Genomic DNA, 15021 nt, shown 5'->3' with positions numbered 1-15021 from the left:
CGTTTGCTATCTGAAATTGAAAAACTACATGGCAGAGATACCTCTGAAAAGTTGTTTTATCAAATTCCTGATGAAATGATTTTGCATTTTTCAGAATAACTACCTCCCCTTCTTGTCCTAATGTCTTGTCTTCAAAGCTGCTGGTCATGGAGAACGAAGGATGTCACGTCTCGTGCTTTGACTGTTTTCAGTGGCACATTCATCCTATTTACCACATGACATTCCTGACTTTAAAGTAACTGTTGTATTTATATTGCATTGCTTTATGTGGTTCAAAAACTACAGGACACATTGAAATATATGATCATGCCTCACATTGTGAAACTCACATAAGACAACTGAAGATAATTATTTAGTGACTTACAATCTATTCATATGTGGTTGCAATATGATTGTGTCTATGTGTGTAAGACAAACCCGAAGGAAATACGTAATCATAGGATTCTGTTGAAGCCGTGAATGTACTAATTTTTTCCTTTCCTTTGTCTGGAATTAGTGTCATGTGCCAATTGTACAGCTGACCTGGGTGTCAAGTGTTTAAAGTACCATCAATGACTGTTTGAAAGCCAGCCACCCCCTCAGCTTTGCTTCATGTAACCTCTGATACTTCTTGAGTGTTATCTGCACTATGAGGCTTGCTGTTGTGGTTGATCATTCATTTTTAAAAATGTAAGAGTCTCACGTGGAAGCCAAAGCAATCTAGAACCAGCCTGTTGAGTGAGCTGTGTCTTCTGAAAAGCCATATTGAAGTAAAGACTATGTAATAGCATAAGGTTTCATATTTTCAAAGCTACCACTACCTCTGCTTTTTCTCTTCCCTAGAAAATGCCAAGCAAAGCCTTCAGCATTAAGTGGGAAATTAGAAGTGATTGTTACAAGAGTTGTTGGATGGGTTTGTTTATTTGTTTGTTTGTTTGTTTGTTTCACATGACAGTACATCTTTTAGTTTACCACTTGGCAGGTTTATAAGCTAGGTTGTCTCAATAGCCATTTTTACATTTAATAAAAACTGGATAAAGAATAAGGACCAGAAAGAACACATGGTAAGTCACCAATGCAAACCCACAAAACCAGAGTGCAGATTATTTTCCTAACTATAAATCACCTGTTGCCCAAGATGATGGTATCTCTTGCAATTTGATTTCCCTAATCTCGCCTAGAAATACATCTATTCCTGAGTTGATTTTAGACAACGTATATATTGATATGAGAAAAATCAATCATATATCGGAAATAATTTTATTTTGATTTACAAAACTTGTTTCTACATGTACTTATTATAATGCCACTTTTTTCTTCTTAGTCTTAAAGAATTATAGACGACTATAGTCATCCAATTTATGTTGCATTTTCAGTTCTGTAAATCTTTGGTTATTGCACATTGTGCCTTGCGTTTGCCATGGACTTGGTCATCTCCTTCCTTCCGGAGGAGACAGCGTGGACGGTCGCATCCTTGTCAGCAGTGTGGGAGATGATGCTAACTGCTGTTATCATAACATCTTCATGTTCGCTGCACGCCCAAAGCAATGCTTGACAAACAAATCTTACGTATCCCTGTACAATACGGTCATTCTATTTCTATTCATGTTATGGAAAATTCCCAGCTCAGTGCCTGGCTCAATAAATGTTTATTTCCCTTGCCTACCCTCCCTGCATTGTTTTTTATTTCACGTGGAAATGAGCAGGATAACACATATGTGGTTGGAACCATGTTCCTGAAGACTCTGCTGCAAGAGGATTTATTATCCAGAAATTATTTGTGTAAGTGGAACTAAAACAGTCTCCTGCCTTTATCTTCAACCTTCCGTACAATTGCAAAGGTAATGGCCCCCTTTACCCATCCTCTTCACACGAAAAGCTGCTAAAACTAAAGTGAGATGGAACTGTGAAGGTGGGGGTGAAATCGAAGAAGCTCATTCAGATGTGAAATAAACGAAGGGCTAAACCATGAAAAGGTAATAATAAAGACATTGTTTAACAGCATGAATCTTCCACATTACTAATATCTTTCCTGATGAAATCCATCAGATTGAGTGTAAAAGGATAACCTTTTACTTTTAACGACTCTAGATCTAGAAACCTTCATCTACTATTCATGCTTATGGTACAGAATTAGGATACGGTGCAGGGTTTTGTTTTACAAACCCTTCTCTGCCGCCCAGTTCTCTAATGCCATGTGTCACAGGACAACGAAACATTTCCTGCAGATGCCCTGACCCATGTGGCTCATTGGGTTGGAGCGCCATCCTGTACACCAAAGGATTGTGGGTGCGATTCCTGATCAGTGCACATACCGAAGTTACAGTTTCAATCCCTGGTCCACACATGGGCAGGAGGCAACCAGTTGACGTTTCTCTCCCTCATCGATGTTTCTTTCTCTCCCTTTCTCTCTCCTTCCCTCTCTTCTCTAAAAGCAATGAAAAAAAAATGGACTGGGGTGAGGACAAAATAACGTTTCTTGGGCACCACACTCTTTCTTTGGCCTCGGTCAAAGAATCACGGACTCTCCCGTGCTTACGTCGGCACCATCTGTCTTTAATACTGGGGCACACTTTCACTTTTAAACTGCAAAAGCTGGAGTGTCAGCCACTAGACACAGCATTCATATGATTTACAAGGAGCTAGGGAAGTACTATGTAGCTAGTTTTCCAAAATCACTGCATGTGCTTTTCTGAAAGAACACAGAAATCATATATTGCCACATCTTGCCAGGATCACATTTGAAACTTTAACCCCACCCAACTCCCTAAGACTTGCTTGGCCAGCTTTATACATTCTAAATCTCTATTTCTAAGGAACTGGGAGATACAACTTTCTTTTAGTAGAAACCTTGAAGTCTTGGGGGGGGGGGAGGGTGCCGTGAGGGTGAAACTGGAGAGGGGTACAAAGGAAATGAGGCTGCTGAAAACCCCCCAACAGGGACCTTCCTGGCCACAGAGGCAGACTTCCTGATTGACATTTGAGAGCCTTTCCAAATCATGCAGATGAAACGGAACCTGTTCTTGACATTGCGAAGTGTATGCTAAACTGCCATTCTTCCGTCCACAACCTGCCCCACCCACCTCACCCCTCAGCTCCCGATGCCCGTGAGAACGCCCTGGTAAGCATTCTTCTCTTGTTATATTCAGGTTCACGTCAAAAGATATGCTTACAAACTCACTTGAAGCGCAGATAATGTGATAAATGTGATTTTAAAAATGTTAAGGAAAGACTAGGGAATGTTGGTCAAATAAAACACCGCAAGGATGTCTGTTGGCAAACACTGGCATAAGAAAAGGGAGCTTAGGAATTTTTATTATTGTATTTATAAATGTGTCCAGAAGAATTTGCCAATGTCACGGGTACCTTTTTAAGGTGACACCTTCACTTCGCTCCACAAGTAATTCAAATACAGAGATGAGCTTAGATGAGATTTGCCAGTGGTTTTATTTCACAGGGTCACTACTGACATTGTGACTGAACCATGTACCCTCCTGGTGCGTTTTTCAATTCAATTTTTGGACCAGCTATTTGCCTTGGCAGCAATGCTGAGTTTAAATTGAATCAACAAATTACTTCCTGAGCCATGCTTTCTGGAGGCTCTTTTTACATACATATGAAACACGTATTCCGTGAAAAAATATAACATTGATAAATTTTTCTTCACTTCAACAAACTTTATTAGAATTTTTTGAAGAAGAAGAAGGAGGGGGGGAGGGGAGGGGGAGGAGAAGGAGAAGAGGAGGAGGAAGAAGAAGAAAACAGCATCCTCAGCTTCCCTGGAGATAAAATCATAGACACATGCTAAAATCTTTGTCTTAAAACACTCATCCAAGGCACTTTTTACAGGCACACTTTTTTTTGTGCTCATCTCTCAACACATTCTCTAATTTTATGTTCCTACTAATTCTAAATCAAAACTGACATCTTGCATCCAAGCCAGCTAAATTCTACATCTTCCCTTTCCTCCCGTCTTTATTTACTTGCCAGACCCCAGCCTAAAAACACAAACATCCTTGGAAGCACCCAGAAGTTCCTTGGGCCTTCTGGGAACAACCAAGAACAACCAAAAGGACATTTTCCAAATCTGATACACAATTAACTTTCCCAAATGAAACTTAAGCCATAAAACTCAGTGCCAAAGATTTACAATTTCTTTTGTTTACTCCTTCCTTCCTAGAATTATCTTCCATCTTCCCATAAAACTCTAGTTGTGATTTAATCTTCCATTTTGCCATCTTTCATTTATTGCATAAAATATTTTGTACATACTTGAAAACTATGAAGGATGATATAACAAACATCCATTTGCCGACACTCAAATTTTACAAACATTAACATTTATTATATTTATTCCTTACTTTTTAAAAATAAATGAAATATCAGATGCAGTAATACAAACCCCTCAATAACCAAATTCTCTTTCTCTCTGGTGGTAACCACAATCCTGAAGCTGTTGTATAATCTTCCTAACCATTCAAAAAATGCCCCATATGTAAAGTGTGTCTGATTTGCTTGTCTAGGAAGAGACTTAAAACCATCCACTTACATAGTAATGTAAAATGTACTTCACTTATACTTGTGCACATGCTGCCTATGCAATCAAAATAGTCTAATAATAAAGATCTGAAGAATCAAAACTAAGTAAATAAAATAAAAATTTAAAATGCCTCATATATGCATTCACAAACCATATGCATAAATATCCTGTGTTTGTGAATCTTGCATAGATAACAGTGCACCTTATTAAGCACCTTGATTTCTTTTCATTCAGCATTGGCGTTTTGACATTCAAATAGTTCCAGTGCCTTGTTTTCATCCGCTGGAAGCAGTTATATACATGCATACAAATTATTTCTATCCATCAATTCACCACTTCCACTGTTATACATGACTCTATAATGAACATTCTTATGCATCTCGCTTTTTGAGTGTTTGCAAGGCTTTCTCTAGGATACACATAGACAGGTGGAATTGTTGGGTCACGTAGAACATGTATCTCAACATTTCCTCAATATTGATAAATTGTTCTCCAAAGCAGCTGCACCAATGTATGTATACCTTACTCCGCAGTGTAAGAGTTTCCATTCTCTCCTTGATTACTACCTGGTATTGTCAGATATTTTTATTTTTGACAATGTGATCAGCATAAAATGATATCTTGTTGCTGTTTGAATTTTCATTGTTCTGAGGAACACATTCCATATTGAAGAGCTCAGCCTTCACCTGCTGATCTTTTTACGCCGTCTTTGTAATCCTCCAAGTTTCTGCCTGTATCCGAGCCCTACATCTGGGCCCCTACCCAAACCGGTGGTCTGTCTCTCTATCACCACCCTGTTGGTCCCGGTTTTATTACCCTGGCTTTATGCAGTCTAATTTACCCTGTGGTAGAGTTTTTAAATTCCTGTACCTCCATACATTCTTAAAATTTATTCTGGCTATTCTTGGGCCATTTATTCATCATATGAATTTTGAGATAAACCTATGAACTTTCCTTTAAAGAGGTACTGCCAATTAGATTGTTAATTGAATTTCTGTGTAACTTTGGAAGAAGTTATATCTTTTAAAAAATATAGTGTCTTCCTAATCATGAACATGGTCATTATCACTTTAATTACTTTGGTCTTTAATAAAACCTCATGTTATTCTTTATGTGTTTTATTACATTCATTCTTAGCCATATAATTTATGTTGCTATGATATCTTTTTAAATTTTATCTTATTCCAAGTGGTTATTGCTTGAATATAGACACCACAGACTTTTTAATGTTGTCCCTGTGTCCTGAAACTTCATAGAACTCAATGATTAGTTTTTATACTGTTTTCTCACATTTTCCATTTTTATAATTGTATCATTAAAACATAACTTTGATCCTTATTTTCTGACCCCTATACTTCTTATACCTTTTTCTTGACCTATTTTTTGGGGTTGAATGTCCAGTACAATGTTGAATAGAAGCAGCGTAGTAGACATTCTTTCTTGTTCTTCACTTTAAAGAGAATGCTACTAACAGTTAATCATTAAGTATAATGTTTCTTGTAGGTTTTCGCAGATAGATATAGTGACAACATCAAAATTACAACTAAAATATAAGGATTCAAGAAACCCACATGAAGGGTGCAGCTTGAGTACCCAGCTTGAATGATAGGGGAGGCTATGCCACTGGACCCTACAGGACACCTACTACATTAGGTCACATTACCAAGACAGGGAGTCATAGAAACTCTACCTAATACATAGAAACAAACACAGGGAAGCTGCCAAAATGAGGAAACAAAGAAACATGGCCCAAAGGCAAGAACAGATCAAAACTCCAGGAAAAAGAGCTACATAAAATGGAGATAAGCCATCTATCAGATGCAGAGTTCCAAACACTACTTACAAGGATGCTCAAGGAACTTAGTGAGGACCTCAGCAGCATAAAAGGATCCAGTCAGAAATGAAGGATGCACTAATTGAAATAAAGAACAATTTACTTACAGGGAAACAACAGTAGAGTAGATGAGGCTGAGAATCAGATCTATAATACGGAACATAAGGAAGCACAAAACAACCAAGCAGAACAACAAGATGAAAAAGGAATACAAAAAAGCCCCCCAAAAACAAACAAAAAATGAGGGTAGTATGAGCAGCCTCTGGGACAACTTCAAGAGGTCCAGCATTCACAACATAGGGGTGTCAGAAAAAGAGAAAGAGCAAGAAATTGGAAATCTATTTGAAAAAATAATGAAGGACAACTTCCCCAACTTGGTGAAGGAAATAGACATGCAAGTCCAGAAAGCACAGAGAGTCCCAAACAAGATGGATGCAATGAGGCCCACTCCAAGATACATCATAATTAAAATGCCAAAGATTAAAGATAAAGAGAGAATCTTAAAAGCAGCCAGAGAAAAGGAGGTAGTTACTTTGGGGGCAGCTCCTAAGAAACTGTCAGCTGATTTCTCAAAAGAAACTTTGCAGGCTAGAAGGCATTGGCAAGAAATACTCAAAGTCATGAAAAGCAGGGACCTACAGCCAAGATAGCTCTACCCAGTGAAGCTATAATTTAGAATTAGTAGTGTGACCTAATGTAGCAGGTGTCCTGTGGCGCACCCCCTGTAGGGTCCGGTGGCACAGCCTTCCCTATCACTCAAGCTGGGTAGTCCAGGTGCTCCCACTGTGTGGGCTGAGTACACCCTCCTCTTGTAGTTGAGCCTTGGTTGCTGTAGGCAGGTCAATGGGAAGGATTTACCCAGGCCAGTCAGCTACAAGGTGTGGCTGTGAACACTGACCCCCAACCTCCACCCTCTGTGAAAGATCAGCTGTGCAGGGACAGGGTGGTGGTGTTCCAGCATGGTCTTTAGCTGTTCCCTGAGTTTGCAGGCTCTGGCATTTCCCAGGTGGTGCAGACCTAAGCCAGCCCCCAGTTGTATTTTTCCCAGGGCCACCCAGCCTGAGGTATAAAGCAATCTGAGATGTCTGCTACTTATGCTGGGCTTGGAGATTACCGGGTAAAGCCATGCTATAAATCTAGGCTAGCTATTGCCAGTGCCCAGCCTGGTACCTCTTAGCAGGAGGGTATGGGGCCTGGGCCTCACTCAGGCTGGCTCTTGGTTGTTCAATAGAATTTAGAAAATTTTGAAGCATGAACCAAGACCAGCCACTTATATGGAAAGGTCACAGTTAACAGTTTTGGGGGGCCATAAGTTGGGTGGGATGGATACTCAGAGAATCCCCAAGGCAGGGTAAATAGTGTTACCCAGATTGGTGGAGTCTCAGATATGGTATCTGCCTCCCGGTTCCGTGGCTCTGTAGTGGGAGGGCTCAGGAGAGGGACAATGGCCTCAGCCTGCCTGTCTGTCTGGGAAAAAGCTGTCCTGAAGCTCTCACCTTGACACCAGATGCTTCAGTGCCCTCTCCTCACTGCCTCTGGTGCCTTTCAAGCTGCTACTCCAGTGCTGGAGCTCAGAATGAGTGAGTCTGAGTGAGTCTGTGTGTGGTGGGTTCTTTAAGGGGAACTGCTTGGAACTCCAGTAGTTTCTTCCACAGAGTCAAATCCTGCTGGTTTTGAAGTCAGTAATTATGGGGACTAATCTTCCTGGCACTGGAACTCTAGGCTGGGGGTAGGGGGTTGGTGTGGGGCTGGGCTCCCCACTCATGAGATATCCCTCTGTAGTTTTTATCCGCCACATGAGGGTGTGGAACCAGCTTGATCTGCATCTTCGCCCCTTCCACCAGTCTGTATGGATGTGGTTTCTTTAATTCCTAGTGTCAGACTTGCATTCAATTTGATTTCTGATGATTCTGTGTGATGGGTGTTCTATGTTTCAGTTGTAATTTTGACGTGGTTGTGCAAGGAGATGAGCTGTGTTTACCTATGCCACCATCTTGACCAGATTTCTCATGACCCTTCTTTTAAATACAAGTCTTCCTCAGTTAAGTTGTCAGTCACTCAGCCACATCCACTGTTGAACAACACTTAATGTACATGTGTGCTGGGCAGACTTTCTCCCTCCTGGGAACTAGAGTGTAGTGGGAAGACGGAGATAACATGTGTCTGAGGTCTCAACAGATGGATTTTAAATAATATTAAGTCCAATAACTGCAGATGAGCTTTGCCCATAGGGTTTGTCCTAATAAATAAATGAAAGGACTTTGATTTGGCACCATTGTTCAAGACAGTTGTGACTACATGAAGCTGATTACCAGGTTATAGCATCAACATCTGAGCCACGACCTCATGCAATTATTCTCTTCGCACACACCTGCCACCTCTGCACCTTGGTCTCAACAGCCTGTGCACACCATCCTCACAGTTAGTTCACTGTGAAAGGCAATTGCTGTAATGTGAGGTTTTCTGTAAATTGGGTTTCATCTGAAATCCTTCCCAGCTTTTCCATTCCCTTCAATTCATGACTTCTAAATGAATTAAGAAACAGAAAGGATCACCTTGGAAAAACTGTTTACTTATCCTCAGGAACTCTTACAAGACCCTGTTCTTTCATTGGTGAAGGACTGGGGGCATAAAGCGAAGTTCAGTTTTGCTCAGGACTTAACTGATAAATCATTAATTAACCCGTGTACAACAACAGAAAAAACTCCCCTATAATCATTAACATGACAACAGAATTTCCCTGTTTTCCCGTTTTCCAATGATCTTTTTCAAAAAGAAGTTCCCACATTTCCCTACCGGATGAAATACATTCTGTGCCTTCACAGTAATTCATTATTCGGGAAACTGAGATGGCAAGAGACTGGCGTCCTGCCCTGCCTGTCACCAGTCCTATAAACTGGTGTAGGTCCCCACCTTCTCTGCTTTTATGTAGAATGGAGGGAATTACACCTGATCTGCTTGGAGAGAAGAAAAGAAAAAGACCCATAGCACATGTCTCTTATTAAAGTCTCTTATTACTGACAGATAACAGCTGTTTAATAGGAATGTTTTCTGTGAGCCTATGGTAAGAGATCTTGGGTGATATGTCAAGCGACTCCTAGACTGAGGATGATACTCTGGAGGGAATCTAAGTTTCCTCCTCATCTGGGTTTTCAGTTTCAGTGGATATCGTAGTAATTCTAAAGAGATCCAAAGACCCAATATCTTGGAAAACAGTTTTGTGCAATGTTAGTTAAATTATAAATTGATGCCATCTCACTGGAGCGCATTAAAAATGCACATACAGCCCTGGCTGAGTGTTTCCATTGGTTAGAGCATCGTCCCGCACACCAAAAGTTTGCAGGTTCGATCTCCAGTCAGGACACATACCTAGGATGTGGGCCCAATCCCTGGTTGGGGCTTGTATGGGAGGCAATCAATCGATGTTCTCTCTCTCCCTCAAATCAACAAATATGTCCTTGGGTAAGGATTAAGTAAATAAATAAAATGTACATACACTTTGACCTAGAAATCTCTCTTCAAGGAATTTACCCAAAGCAAAGCATAATTAGCACAGTGCATAAAATGCTATGCCCCAGGATGTGACAGAAAATAAAACTTTCCTTCAACAGGGACTTATTGCATAAAATATATGAAGACTTCCAGCTTTATCTTCAACATGCAACAGTCTTGCAAGTTGTCATTCCCATTTTTACAAAATGAAGCTGGACAAACCGAAAACCAATGACTTTTTTTAGTCCACCCAAGGAGTGAGGTTGCAGAGTGAATTGTCACTCTGAGATCTAGGGATACAGGCAAGTCCCGAGAGTTTCAGCCAAGCCTTGCTTAACCTGCAGCAAAAGTCACCCGAGCCATAACTGGTAGAGATACTTCTTAAACAGTAATTCTAATAAATTGCTGGAGGGCTGGTGCGGAATAGTGTGAAAATGAGGAACTCTCTGGTTGCTACAGTCTTAGGAGGACACTAAGCTTTTATGGGCCATACTTAGAGGAGCATCACCATTCTCAGGACGATGACCCCTCCATTGCTCTGGCTGGGAAAGGGAAGAGTCATCGGTGTGAAATGTGCTCAGAGCCTTCATTTTAACAAAGATCTGTTCTCCAAGGGAAATGACTTTGCCTGAGCCCCATGTTAGCTCTGTGAGGGACATCCCCCAAAGCTCCCTCTAGTTTTCCTGTCTCACCTAAAAAAGGGGGAAAAAAACATACTCAACAGGGATAAGGGCTTCAAGGAAATACATGGAAAAACTGAAGCCAAAGAAGGGTGTCGATAGTTGGATTTTTTTTTTAGGCTAAACTGCTGGAGAAATGCATGTAAAGGTCAGAGTCCAGAGACTTAGGCCGACCAAAAGATTGAGGTCCAGTCATAAGGTTTTAGGGCACCCGCATAATAAAAGGACTCTGGTTAAGGAGGAACCTTAGGAAAGTCCTAAGACAAGAGAGGACACAAACCCAAGGACACCAAGGGAATGTGAATCCTCTGGCACCTGCAAGTACAGCAAACATTGAATACACCCAACTCCTGCCACACCCTCCTCCAACCATGTTTTTTGACAAGGTCTGAACATGGAAAGAGGGCATTCAAGGAATCCATCTTCCTGGAAGAGAGCGTGGCATACAAAGGGGGGCGGTAATTTTTCTGGGGATTGCTTTTAATAATTTCCTTGCTAATATTAATCATGGTCTTACTTTGTACCCTGATTCCCATAAGAACAGGACATGAGAAGAAAGAGGCTCGAAAAGAGTCAATGATTGATTTTGAGGGAAATTCTGAAGGGACAACTAGTTCTCCCTAGACTATTGAATCATGCCCAGATTGTTTTAAACAAGGAGTTTATAAACCTGAGTAAAAAATTATCCCCGATTGTTCCCATAAAAGAATTCATAAATCAGTTATAATAGGTTGAATTATTGGCAGACTTTCCCATGCCTGTTCCTTACCCATAGATACAAAGAGTCTTTCTAGAAAACAAGAAAAAACTATATAGACCCTTACCCACAGCCCAGGGATATCCCTGGGTAGCATATTAGATTATTGGCAAATTATGGTATCCCCCAAAAGGAGCTAATGGTCTCCAGAGGGTTCCAGATCTCCCATTGCCTTATACAGGAGCATATAATGAGGGTGGCATTAAAATGGTCAATAAGGATGAAGTTCAAGTGCCTTATAATAGTCTAAATTTCATGGAAAGGCTAGCTCGAAGCAGACCTCCCTGGTGTTTATTAACTAAGAAATAAAAAGAGTTTATTATAGCTGAATTTCCTGTTTATCTCTCCTTACCTGTTTGTTTTGGAGATTAAAAGGTGGTGGGATTGTTAGATATCTGTATCTCAGGTTTATTGATTTGCATAATTCCAATGAAGTTGTATAAAATAATTTCTTGACCAAAGAATAAAATCCCCTCTAATGAAATAGCCCCTGAGTGTCTAAAAGTTGTTGGAGTAACAGCCCCGCCTTTACCTTGAATAGGAATATATATCAAATAGAATTAGACAGGCAAAGAAATAAGAAAAGCTGGTTAACTATTACAAACTAAGCACGTAGAAACAGTTACCAGGGAGTGAGAGTCCATGGTACATAGAGAAATATTTTAGACAGAAAAGGTAAATAGGTAAGTTAGACATCACAAAGGCCTTATAATAAATTTCCTATAACCTCTATTCAATTAGCGTATCTTTTTGCCCCATGACAAATTCTGAGAATTTTAATAAACAATAAGACATTCAAATTCTATACGTACAGCTATTTCTAATTGTCTGATTTATGGCTCTCCTGGTTAAAATAATCTTTGTTTAATATAACTGAATCTATGGGAATTTTTGTATTTTTCCTGGTTACCTTTGTATTAATTTTTTTCTGCTTTACCTAATCGCAAATGTCAATCACTGCTAAAAATGAAAGTATAAAAACCTGCTTGTACTTGCAATAAACAAAGCATCACTGTCCTCTGAGGCGTGTTGTCGTCTGTCTCCCATCGCCGACGCCTTACCCACCTTTCAGGATACCCTGGACCTAGCTGCGGCTGGACCACGGCAAACTCCCAACCAGAGTAACACAAAATCTCACACCAAGGCCTTACTTTTCTCAGCATTTCCAATGCATCATGACCAAGTTTCATCAAAAAGTAGCAAGAGGTACAAAAATTATAGGGAAGAAAAAAACACAGTCTGAAGAGACAAAGTAAGCATTTGAGCCAAGCTCAGATATGACACAGATTTTGGAGGCCTCAGACAATTTAAAATAACTATAAGTGAAGCTAATGACTGTAATGAGAAAAGTAGATACCATGTTTTTGTTTCTACCATAAGATGCACCTAGGTTTTAGAGGAGGGAAATAAGAAAAAAAATTTTTGAAGTAAAAAATGTGGCAAAATATTTAATAATATAAGTAACATAATATTTCACCACGGTGAATGTAAGCAAAACTCAACAGTAGCATTACTAACCATTATTCCTCCCAAATTTGGGGGAGAAAGTGCATCTTATAGTCCGAAAAATATGGTATATAATACCAAATGGGTAATGTAAGCAGAATGATGGAAACTCGAAGGAAGAATCCAAAGGCAATACTGGGATTGAAAACACTGTAACAACAATGAAGACTGTCTTCAATGAGCTCATTTACAAACCAGAAACAGCTGAGGAAAGGGTCAGTGAACTTGAAGACAGGTAATGGAACTTCCCAAACTAAGATACAATGAGAAAAATGAGCAGGAAAGAAACACAACAGAACCTTCAAAAACTGGAACAATTTGAAAAGGGACAATCTATGTGTAATTGAAATACCAGAAAGAGAAGAAAAAACAGAGACAAAACAGGTGAGATAATAATGGCCAAGGACATCCCAAAATTAAATACATAATGGAATGTCATGAAAAAACTAGGACAGGTGACTCGGGTTTCTATTTTTATGAAAAAGTCTACTTTTGCATGAAAAGCTACATCATTGACTACAGTTTATTCAATGGCATGTATACACATAGGTACACATATGTAAAAAGATTTCTGATAGAGTCCTTACTAAAATATAATGGTCAGGTTAATTGTGATTCTACTCTCTTGATTTTGCTTTTCTAGACTTGAGTGTGTTTGTTTTCACACACAAAAATCCCATATATTGTTATGGTAAACAGAATAGATCCTTTCCTGTTCAATAAAGAAGACACACCCTCTGGGTGTGCAGTTCTGCAAGGCAGTAGCTTGGGTTCCCACCCCAGGCAGCCACTGCAGCCACTGGGCACCTCTACTGGTGGCTAAAGCTACAGCCCAAGAAAAATCTCAAGTCAAAGGAGTTTGCAGCCTAAAGAGGTCACGAGGACAAAGCTGACCACAGCCCAGTGGAGGTGAAGAGCAGATGCAAGACTTAGGAATTCAGTATTTCCTCACCTGGGTCCAAGAGTGTGACAGGTTACACACCCCAGGAAGAGGGTGTGCACCCCTGGCCTCCCCGACATGGGTCATTCCCACGGCAGGTGAGCTCCCATCATCCCCCACAGCCCCCAGCCCCAGCTGCCTTTGTCACTGTCCCCCTTTGGCAACACCATGCAAAGGCGCAGTCATTCTCCCCGACAGCATTTGGAAACCTGAGAGAAAGACACTCGGAGCAACCCGGATGGGTCTCAGAAACGCAGCTGAGTGGGGGGCGGGGCAGAAAGGACCCATATTTACATAAACTAAAAATGCATTTACCAGCAACAACACACGTGTAACAAGAATGCATACTGACAAAAAGATACATCTTAAACGCACTAAATAACTGCTTAGGGAGATTAGGGAAGGGGGAGGCAAGGATGACAAGGGGGAATTTTAAAAATTAAAATGCAATAAAAACAAAGCCCCCTAACTCTCAACTCTCAACTTCTTGCCTCACTCAGACACCTAAGGGGGTGTCCAGCTGCCCAGAGCCCTCTCTCACTCATGGGTGCCCCCTCCTTCCCCTTGGATGCCCCTCCCCTATTCATCCCTCTGGTCTTCCTCTAAGAGCCTCAGTACCAAAACCAGTTCCTTTTTTCATTCACTTCATGCACTGTATCCTCTCTCTCTTTCTTGTGTGCACTCCTCCTTCTCAGTCTCCGAGCCTTCCCCACACCCACCGCCACCTGCAGAGAGAAGCTCACCCCATGAGACCCTGATGAAACACAAAACTAACAAAACTGGTCCGGAACACCTTCACTTTGCCTGCCTGCCTTCTCCCTTTGCTCTCTCCCTCCTTCCCTGCTCCCGCTGCCTTCTGTCCCCTCTCCCTCAGGCACTGTTGCCAGCCCCAAAAGCTCTGGGCTTGTGGGAAGTGGTGGCAGTCCCCTCCCCAGGACTCCCCTCCTCCGGAGCTCCACCCCTTCCGTCCTAATCTCAAAGTCCAGCCTGGGGGTGAGCAGTCCGAGCCCTTCCTCTGACCAGCTTCCACGGGGATTTACTTCCTGACTAGGAGAGATGACTCTGGCCTGGAGACTTGTGGCGAGAACTTTGCACCTGCAGACTTCCTCACGCGGGACTCCTAAGACGTGCCCTTCCCTGAGCCTGAGCTGTGAGTGGGCACCAGGGAGCGGTGGGGGTGGGTGCTGCGGACCGTCAGGGAGAGGGGGAAGGCCAGGCTCTGGAGCCTGTCGCCTGGAATCCTGGCACGTTAGACCTTGTGGGACCTTCGACGCGGGTCTCACCCTACCAGAC

At 41.3% G+C, this 15021-nt stretch overlaps 1 protein-coding gene across 5 annotated transcripts in view; it reads left to right on the top strand.

Moving 5' to 3' along the window:
- The first annotated feature begins 14724 nt into the window (after window positions 1-14724).
- Window positions 14725-15021, top strand: part of AGXT2 (alanine--glyoxylate aminotransferase 2) — a 39889-nt gene continuing 39592 nt past the window's right edge. For all 5 annotated transcript variants that reach the window (XM_045848287.1, XM_045848286.1, XM_045848289.1 and 2 more), the window contains exon 1: window positions 14725-14878. In XM_045848287.1, the coding sequence (XP_045704243.1) occupies window positions 14785-14878 (94 nt within the window). In that variant the 5' untranslated portion in view covers window positions 14725-14784. The remainder of the gene's footprint in view (window positions 14879-15021) is intronic.

Source organism: Phyllostomus hastatus, unplaced genomic scaffold, assembly GCF_019186645.2.
Source record: "Phyllostomus hastatus isolate PE091 unplaced genomic scaffold, TTU_PhHast_1.1 phas_contig_58, whole genome shotgun sequence".
In the NCBI taxonomy this organism is placed as follows: domain Eukaryota; kingdom Metazoa; phylum Chordata; class Mammalia; order Chiroptera; family Phyllostomidae; genus Phyllostomus; species Phyllostomus hastatus.
The sequence above is the reverse complement of the archived record's forward strand: the minus strand, read 5'-3'. Positions and strand labels throughout refer to the sequence as shown.